The sequence below is a fragment of the Colias croceus genome, chromosome 25 (assembly GCF_905220415.1).
Source record: "Colias croceus chromosome 25, ilColCroc2.1".
Taxonomy (NCBI): domain Eukaryota; kingdom Metazoa; phylum Arthropoda; class Insecta; order Lepidoptera; family Pieridae; genus Colias; species Colias croceus.
Window position 1 is genome coordinate 7,770,426 of NC_059561.1, and position 10,939 is coordinate 7,781,364.

A 10,939-nucleotide genomic window follows, 5' to 3' on the forward strand; every position below is an offset into this window, starting at 1 on the left:
GTAGGTAACTTCTAGAGTTTAGCGCGTACAAACAAACAAACTCTTCAGCTTCACAATATATAAAGAAATTGAACAATCTAAGATTCAACCCACCCCAAGTGCATTACAATATAAAAGTTCTTATTTAACGTCTATAAGGCCGTGAGCACACTGTTTGCGCGCACTTAATATCGCGCTATTTGCCCGACGTCGCTCGTGTGCGCGCGCCTTATTTGCCCCAAATGCCTGTTTACACGCGCCTCTTGCCTCTTGGCTCTAACTTGACAGAGTATATTAATTTTGTGCAAGTTGACGGGGTTAAGGAGTTTTTAATTTAGGGGAGATTGATTTGATTTAGGATGTGTTTTTTGTTACTTTGTTAGTAGAGGATTTATAGAGTCATGTTCAGCTTGATTGTAAAATATCTTGTAATAATTACCCACTTAGTAAACTTATGTTAATTGTAAAGAGAAGAGTAAAATATTGCAAATAGTAACGTTCAAAAGAAACTTTAACTATGTAGAAGTAGATATGCTGGTAATTGATTTCAGTAGTAGTAAAAAATAATCTAAACTCAAATCAATATCAAATACAAAATAATGTTTGAAAAGGAACAATTTAAAAAATAAACGTTTATCAATGGTTTAATCGACAAAGTTTCACATAGTAATAAAGCAATTTATAAAGTTAGACACAAAAAGAAAAACAATGTAAAACAGTAATTAAAGGGAAAAGTAAACAAAAGGAATTGATTGGAAAAAGTTAGAACAAACAGCGCGTTCGTTAGCTCGCATTGTGCTGGATTGTGTGGGTTCCAACTTACATGTGTATTTTTGTGGTATTAAAAAGATGATTTTATTTTTTGTTTATTTTTCTATATCTAGGGAAAAGATGTTACTGTTAGGTAGGTAATGTTCGAATAACCTAGTTTTAAATTTCATAGCTCTGCTTCAATTAAGATTTATTTACACGTTTCAAAGATAATATTTTTATTTTTTAGATATGACTCATAATTATTAATTTATGTTACAAAGAATCCGCTAATTTGCGATCATCTTTCTTTCACATTATTGATATATTAAGAAGAGCTGGAACGTCAACACATTTACACATTGCACATGTTAGGCCGGGAGATACTGACACAAAATTTCGGGTCATTTGTAACAGGATGGCGGTCTAGAAGGGTCTTAGTACGCAATGACAAAAAGAAAAATGATGGTCAGAACGCTGGTACCGGCGGACTACATCTTTTTTATGGGCTATCGGTAAATTCTAAAATTTTTGTGTTACAAATCGTTTGACTTTCGCTATTTATACGACGAGTTCGACTAACGCCCACGCGACAAGTCCGCCGGTACCAGCGTTCTGACCATCATTTTTCTTTTAGTCATTGCGTAATAAGACCTCTGTAGAACCGCCATTCTGTTACAAATGACCCGAAATTTTGTGTCAGTATCTCCCGGCCTATGTATGTGTCATATTTTGCAATTGTTTATAAATACAGGGTGATGTAATTGGTGTAGTACCTACGAATATCTAAAAATCTATGAAGAATTTTGTGATACAGTAAATGGAAGAATTATAGACTATTTTACAGTATTTAATAAAATCATTTAATTTTTTGTTCATTTTCATTAGAAATGTCAATTTTTCTCACCAAGGTAGAAATTTGGATGATAAGGATCTTGTTAGAAAAATATAAATTTTGACTAAAATCGGCATTTTTTTTTCAAAAATCAAATTACTAATTAATAATCAGAGTTAGGTATCACATTATTAAAAAAAATATTAGAAAGTTTGGAGAAAGACGCGAGAACATGAGGAAAAATATATTCAATTAGAACCAAAAGTAGATAATTACACTGACTCATTTATAATAACATTAAGAAATTCCGACGGCGAGTTCTTCGAGCGATGAAAGTTTCAGTGAAGTAGAAGATTACGATTAGGTATGATTAAGTAGCTATTCTTCTTCTTCTCTTTAGATACTGCTCTCTGAATTGGTGGTAAATGTTAAAACTGTTAAACTGCTAAGACGATTCAAAAGTGCTTCTAGAAGAAGTCTAATTGTATAAATGTTTGAGTTTGAGTTTAAAACCAATAGTGTGAAAATTATACAATAAACATGTAACACATATTTGTCAGCGCGTATTGGTAGGTATTACGTACTTTCTACAAATATAATATTTCTTAGATATCTTTACTCGACTAAAGTCAGGACAAGACTGCTCCGCAACTGCAGAAGACGTCCGTTATTTAAATCATTATTGTCCGTATATACATAGTAGTCTTTGATCATTATCAAAACAACCATCCGTGTGTTGGGAGTGAGCGCACGTGTTATTTGTATTGTTTTTATGACCTGAAATTTAATTATTATTTGATAATTGAATGATTATTAATACTTTTATCCAATTGATTATTATTAGAATAAATAATTAACTTCATCAATTGATTTACTTATAAAGTATAATTTTACAGGTAAATTATGAGAGCTTTCATAATTATATTTGCATAATATATTTATCTACAACACACCCATTTTACAATTCAAGTCTAAAATGAAACTAGAGTCGCATTTATTTTTGAACATACTGTAAGTGAAATTGCATAAGTGTGAGTACTGTGAACATGCCAGCTTTCCCTAATTGACCTATAGATTTCCACATTCTTTAAATATAATGTAAGTAGAGAACTACTTCGTTATTAGCTGATGTTTATATTCGATGTTCACTAAGGATGTTCACCTCGGCTTGAGGTCCTCGTGAAATATCTACGGAACCCTTCCACTCGAAAACGGGTTCCATAAACTAATTACTGACACAACCGACTCACTCTATTTAGCACTTTTATGAACTCCACCGTTCTCTGTATATTTTGGAATTGGAAGGTGTGAAAGTCTATTCTATTCACGAGGTGTATGTACCTAATAAAAAATATGTTTTGTTGGTAATATATCGGGATTGTTCCATTTTAAATACCTACCATCTGGATTTGATTACCTACCAAGTTAGTTACCTACAGGTGAAGGTGGGCTATTAAAAAATCTTCCAAATTTTATTAATTAATACTCGTATAAAAATCTTCAAAGCATTTAAAACAATTAATAAGCAAAAAGTGTTTTAAACATTATTTACAATGTATCTAAAACACTTAAAATTGTTAGGGTTTATTTCGCACTCGACGCACATACAATATTGTACACTTTTATAACCAAAAACCAATTTTTCAAGGGATCATTTATCCACACTTCACGCCTAATAGCTTTTTAAATATCCTTTTAATGAATCAAATGTAACTAAGTAAATTAAACCTTAAATATACGAGATAGAATCCACATTAACTTACCTACAAAACGAGGATATCACCATTAGGAACTTAATTGAACGAAATAAGAACTGAAAACGTTCGCCGCAAAAATCTATTTACAGTTAACCGGTAATCGAATAAGAACTCTATCGCATTGTGTTACGATTTCAATTTAGTTAACAATCTATGGCGCTTACGACCCTTCGGGCCGCATTATCATTAAACGGTTTGAAGATAAATTGAAATCAAGAGATGAGCGTAACATTACAATCAATTTTGAATCTTATTCCGTGGCGCTACAGTGTATATTTTTCATTAACAATCCCTATAACAGTATTCTATGGATCGTCGAGTGTAGTTTATATAAAATTAAGCGTTATCTCGTAGTAATAAAGTCAATTATTGTTTGCGAGTGGTCGTTAAGGGGACGCTATGTTTGCGAGAGTTAATTTAGTTGCAGATTAATTCAGTTTGATTGATGTTTTTGTGCTTTTGATGAGGTCGCCAGTTTATTGCCGACTAATTGCGCTTCCCGAGTTCTTTTGACTAATAAATGTATGGTTAAATGTTTTTATAATCGGAACTCTATTGGGATTTGGGGTTAAAAATTTATTTACATGATTATAGGTGATACAGTATGAAAGTTTTAAATATTATGTTATATTGTAAACCTTTACATAGGTAGTATAGTCGTTTATCTCGGCTTCACCCGAGTTTATGTTTCTCAGTATAGATGGAGATGATGTTCACATCAATGTAGATTTTTTTTTTAATATTTGCTCGGGTACTAGCTATAAATAATAATTTAATTTTTTGGAGTACTAAAATTGTAAAATATGGCGAGAAAGTTGCCTAATTTTATACACTCACTGTTCCAAGGTTCAAATCATGTTTTAAATATTACTTTGCATTAGGTAAAGCAGTACGAAACATGTAATGAAGATGGTTGTTTGATCATCTATATTTACAAATTGTACATAGGTAAACCTTATTTACCCACCGGACTGTTTCAAACTCAAAAATAAAATACAATGGGACCTATTATTATTTTTTCGCTTCGTCAAAATTAATAGGCACATCAAATACAATCGCAAGTCATTATTAAAGGTAACATCAGGAGCAGACGTAACAAACCCCATCAGAACCAGATCATTGTGCCCTCCCCTTAAGAAACGAGCAAATTAGCTTCCACTCAAACAGGACCCTAATTTCCAAAGAATACAGTTCAAATTTAAGTAACCTTTCCCTTTATATAGGTTCTTTTGTGTTTAACGAGTTGGCTAACTTTTGGTCCAAAGCTGCATCTAAGATGGCGATGATCGTGCATCTCGCTCGCTCGTATGGGAAGAGTGGTGTTGTCTCGCGCGTTTTCTTAAAAGAAGTTGTTTGTGAAGGGGAGGGGATTTGTAAATAAAGGTATTGTGGATCGATGGCTGACTGGCGTCATTGGCGTGCTCGAACACTTTACACATTTCGGCTCTCATCTTGTTACTTTGTTACGTAACTTTGTGCGTCACTTTTTGTATTGATAACTTATAGACTTTGGTTAAATTTTTTTATTTTAATTGGCTGATGTTAATTGGAAATTAGGTAGGTAATAAAAGTTTAAGCTGATTTAAATTATTAAATTACTTTCGCATCTAAATATAAAGAAGGCGAACACAAACTTTAAAAATAAATTACCTAAATAAAACTAGTTACATCAGTAGATATATATTACAAAAAAATTTATAGCATTTTAAAACCTAGTAACAATAAAAACAAGGTAGTGCACTTATAGTACATACTACATACCTAGACCGTAAACTATAGAGTATAGACTACAGACTAAGTATATCATAGAATAAACTATAGACTATGGCTAGCGGCTGGCCATTGGTCGCTGTAATGTGATTAGGTACGGACGCCCACAACACATCTTTTGTATAACTATAGTCTATAGGCGAAATAATAGAATCGTTTATAATCTTGCTGCTGATAATGTTCTAAAATCTTATATTTATCGGATCGTAATTAGCTTATCAGTCATCAAAATCAGTATCTACAGTTTTATTTTGTTATTGTGTTTGTTTGTCTATTCGTTCTCAAGTATTAAGATTAGCTATTAAATTGATTTAATTTATTATTAATTATTATTTTCCTAACTGCATCTGTATTTAATGTAGGTATGTTTACAAAACATCGGGATTCAGAAAACAAAACAAAAAATATAGTTTAATTATTTGCAAGACTTCCAAAATTCCTACACACATTAAATAAATTCTTACAAAATGAAGAAACAAAGAACTGAATATTTTTCCAATAACTCTACCATTAAAACCCCATACCTATATCGAAGTTTTATTGTCCCGTCAGACATGTCACGTGACACAAAAAGATACGTGACAGCGGTCAAGCCAGACTATAGTTTTATTGTAAAGTGTAAACTCTTTTTGTACATGTGTAACCGCCTTATGTATAGGGTTTTTTATTTCTTACTAGCTGGCATCGGCTGTGTCCGGGTGGTGTTGTCAGTTTGAATTTTTGTAGTTATACCTATAGGCACAGATAGACTCACACAAAAAAGCTACAAATGTTCCTACCTACCTATTTCCTTACAGCAGTTCTTGAACCATTCAGAAAATAATATGTAACTACATTCTCCTGATCATAAATCATAATTTCTCTATAGGGTCAATAGAAATTTACACAAGTATAGTTTCGGTGATATTTTTTTGCTATTATAATAAACAAGCTAGGTATCAGAATGAGCTTTTGAAAAGAGGAAATGCGGTTGTTACTTTGTAGATATTGTTTTGATAATCGAGTATTTAAAAAACTATTGCGGTATGTACCTACCTATTTCAAGGTATTTTTGCTAAGCACGGCATCTTAACAAAATTATACAGAAACAATTTCATACTTTATTCTTATTTAATGTAAAATCAACAAAAAGCATCAGCGTATCTAAGTTACAAATATTGTAAGTTACGTATAGTGCATAATATCCAATAGGTATCTAAGGATGTCTCGAAATGATTTGAGCGGAAATCATACTTCCTGCCGTGAGACGCTTCCACTTTACATTTCCGTATCCTAAGAATATGTATTTGTATGTTTGTCTCTCAATAATCTGAAAAGGTGTGTATAGATTTTGATAAAATTTGTCACAGTAACTTTAAAATTTGGATTAATAAAATATTTGTAAAGGCCTACAGATATAATATTAATATAAATTGCAGGCTTTTAACCATAGTTTATATTCGTGACGTTCAATTGTAAACGATTCTTAAGGGACCATGAGTTTCGTGTGTTCAAAACGTCGACAAACAAACTGACATGTAGGTAGATTTTAGAGCTTACGACTTGTTGTCACCAGATAGCACTTAGTCAGTCATTTGGGACCGTTTCACACGATTCAATTTGTCTGAAGTCTGAACGGACTTTTCGTTTTCTGCTTTTAAATGATATTCTGATGAGGTAGGTGCATTATTTCAATATATTTACTTCGACTAGGTACCTATAGATTTTTGTATTACGTCGTTTTTTTGATGCATTGCCTTTTATTGTGTTTAAACGACTTTGTTAATTTACAAGTCCTCGTTTGAACATTCCTGAAATTTCAGTGAAAGTTCAAGAAAAAAATGCACGAAGACAATCTTCTTTCTTTATTATTGTTTTTCGTAGCAATTAAAAATTCTTGTTAGGTACGTCGTACTTGAGATACCTAGAATTAGCTCTATTGGAAATAACTAAAATAATAAAGTAGTTATAAACGCAAATATTTCATAAAAATTGAATTCAAATGTTGTACGAGATGATAAAATAACAACAGCATCACAAATATAATTTCCTCACAATCTAACCTCAAAAGCAATTACCCCGCTTGCAATCAGCGTCAACGCGTTTACAACAACACATGTTGTAAGCGAAGTCAATTTGTTACACAATTAGCGCTAAAAGACTTCGCCAGAAGAGAATAACTCAATTATGTTCAATCCTATAACAAATACGTAGAAACACGACGCTTCGACCAATCACGACGCGGCGCAAATTGAAATCTGACAGATGTCATATCCCGCCGCCATTGTTGTTTTTTATCTGTGACAGTTGGCGCGGGCGGGTTGAGTATTTTGCTTTTATTGTGACGTTTTTATTCAATCAATGCGTAATAAGAATGTAACTAGAGTTCGGAACCCCGCAGCTCCGCGGGCCTGATTGCAATTGTTTGGAAATGTTCATTGATTTGGTTTCATGTTTATTTATATTTTAGGAAGATTATCGTATAACTTCAAAGGCAGGTTATATCCAAACTAAACGGAACTATAGATCGTTTGTTTCTTCGCTACATTTCCTGTAAAAAGGGCCTAAAGAATCGCGTGCCGCGGCCGCTTATTACAGCTACGACTACGCGCAGTTACCAACATTTTATTATTATTAATTACCAAAACAGGCTTATTTGTTGACGTTTGTTCAGTTATAATTAGATTTCCGAACAGATCGCCTGAGCACGAAAACAAGCATTCAATTTGTGCGTGATTTTATTTTACTGTTGTGTAAATTTTAATTGCTCCGAAGTATGTAGGTTATGTAGCTTAATTATTTTGGTAATTGCGTTTTAGGTTAGATTAAAGATAGCATTAAAGTTTATTGTTTGAGCACTTTTATTATTATATTAGGTTATGTTTTATTTATCTGTAATTAGCAGCGAATGAACTAGTTACGGAATTACGGTTAAGTAGGTATAGGTAATTTGTAATTTAAAGTTAAAAAGTCTTTAAATATTTTTAAACTCAAATTTTATTAAATACTACTAAGTAGTAAACATTTAAAATAATGTAGGTACTACAATGTTTAAAATCTTACAACCATCGAAACATTCATCTCCACTCATTATTACACATTTCTTTACAAATCATTACCTACTCTAAAAATAAAATATAAGCTTACCTACATCGGCGTAGCCGTAGCGCCGTTGGCTTTACTTTCACAATTCGGGTTTCATAAATAAATTCTTAATCCCTTAGCTTTATGTGATAAATAATAGTCTCGATATAAAACAACACATAAAATGGTAGAAATCAGAAAGCGTCATGTGTCGAGTAGCGACGGTGTCGGGCCGGGACGTCGGCTCGTGTCTCGCCACACTCCTAAATTCATAAAAACCATATTACATTGTATGGATTAGAAGAAGAAAAAGAAGAAGCTTTTATATAATATCTAATTTCGAATTTTGAATATCTCCACTTCACCCTTTTAAGTTTAGTTTCGCGTGTAATTTCACGTAGGTATGTAAAATTCAGAGATAAAGTCATTAGTTGTTCAAACGTGAAAAAACTAAATTACCTACAGATCAAACATTTCTTCCTTAACATAGAGTACAATTGAAAAGTTAAGTAGACGATAATATATTATGCTACATTTCAGCATTCTTCTTAAACCTGAAATTCACTAGTTATTTACAAAACAACTGAGCCAATTGTGTTTGCTATAGTTGTCCACCATTCTTTATTTCCACCAAAATCTAACATTATACGAAAAGCAATATCTCAATATATAATAACAGTAAACAACAATCTGCATGATACGATGTATCGTCAATACGACGTGAGCGCTAATACGTTTGACGAAACCTCGCGACCCGCATGTAACCGACTCCGCACGAGTCACGCAAACTATGAATTTTTACCTTCACCCCATGAATATATCATTTGACACTAGAATTTGACACCGCATAACCATCAACCGAATTTAAACCGTAACAAATACGTGTTAAGACCAAATTGCAACACCCCAGAGTTATAGGGTAAGGTACAGTATAACAGCACATTTAAATGATTGAGTTCGCGTTCACCGTATTCCAAGTTTTGTTGTGTCTAGTCTCAAACTGTTTGACGTGTTTGTTCGCTGATTTATCGGTTCAACCGCCGGTTTTATGGCTGAGGGTAAACTTTGATAGTAATAGGCTAATAGATGGCGCATCAATTATCGTCGACCTGCTGCGAGTCACTTCATTAATCTGTCGAGTTATATCGTTTTTATTTTTGGAAGTTTGTAAAGTTTTACTGTTTATGACGACAGTTTGAATGTTTCGGTTCTTTGTTCGGGTGTAATGGCATATTGTTTAGAATAACTGCTAGCTGTTACATGCGACGGCGTAATTGTTTTTCGATTATTTTATCCATATAGAGCTCTCCTGATTTTCATACTACTCTTGTGTCTATCAAATTAAGTAATTTGGATATCTAATTAGTTATATCTCACTATTTTATGTTTCACTACGCAAATAAATATGATCAATCCTGTCCAGTCTTCTTTAATTTCAGTAGATACATCTATATCCTACTTTCTAATTAAAATTCTAATCCCACCACTTTAATTCCAGGTCTGGTTCCAAAACCGTCGCGCCAAGTGGCGGCGCCAGGAGAAGATGGAAGCAGCTCGCCTGGGCCTCTCGGAGTACGGCTGTGCCCCGCCGCGGCTGTCTGCGCTCGGCCTGCCGGTCGACCCCTGGCTCGCTCCACCACTGCTTACTGCTTTACCGGGTATGTATAACATGTAGACTGGAAATTATATCGATTAAAGTAATTATAAAGAATGCATCTAAGTCTACTTCGGATTTGAGATAATATAATTAAGAAATTGTCATTCTATGTTATCATTTGAGAACGAATTAATGAAATATAATGTTTTAACCTACTTTACACCTAATCAAATAATATGAAATATAAATGATTGTAAACTGTAATTTTATAAACGCGACAATTTGTAAAAATGTATGGATGTGTGTTAGTTACTTTTTGACGCTACAGCAACTGATCTGATTTTGATGATACATTTTTTTGTAGCTTATGTACGAGAAATACACATAGGCTATAAAATACTTGATTTTGCTCACGGATTTATCCTCAAATCATTAAAAACAACTAGGTATGATAGATGACAGTTGCATTTTAAATATCTATGCTAATTTTGATCATCTCTTTTCCAGGTTTTCTAAGTCATCCTCCTTCAGGCTACCCAAGTTACCTCACTCCCCCCGCACCGGTGACCCCCGCACCCGCGCCCCCCGACCCGCGCTCCACTTCCATAGCAGCGCTGCGGATGAAGGCCAAGGAACACGTGGAGAGCCTTAGCAAAGGTCTGCAGATGGTGTAATAGCATTAATTATAGGTTTAATCGGTTCTCACTGAAAGCAAGGCATTTGTCTCGCTGATTCTGTTTTAGCTTATGTTATTGAAGACGGTAATAACACAATATAAGACTTGTTTTATACATTTGGAAACTGTAGAATTTGATGGTTTTACATTGCAAAACTAGCATAAGACGCATAAACTAGACATACAATTTTATTAATAATGTTTTGTTTCATATAATTTCATGACGAAGTTTTATGTAGTCTTTGATTAATTATTTGAGTATCAGAGAAACGTATGTTTCCTGACTGTAAGTATTGTTAAAAATTAATTTTTAATATGTCTAGTATATGAGTCCTTGTAGAATTAGGATTGAAATAGATAACTTGCTCTTATAAACCTTATTTATATCTATGATATGTATCATTGTCATGTAGATCTTTTAGTTACTCGGCTCTGAGATTTCAAGTGACATTTTTCTTCATACAATTTGCTTTGTATAATGTTTGTTTGATTTAATGTTCATATTTCTTTTT

General features: G+C 33.1%; 1 protein-coding gene across 1 annotated transcript in view; it reads left to right on the forward strand.

Moving 5' to 3' along the window:
• Positions 1 to 10,425, forward strand: part of LOC123703192 (retinal homeobox protein Rx1-like) — a 44,079-nt gene extending 33,654 nt beyond the window's left edge. The window contains exons 3-4 of the mRNA XM_045651115.1: positions 9,653 to 9,812; positions 10,259 to 10,425. Coding sequence (XP_045507071.1) covers positions 9,653 to 9,812; positions 10,259 to 10,425 — 327 coding nt within the window. The remainder of the gene's footprint in view (positions 1 to 9,652; positions 9,813 to 10,258) is intronic.
• The last annotated feature ends 514 nt before the right edge of the window (positions 10,426 to 10,939 follow it).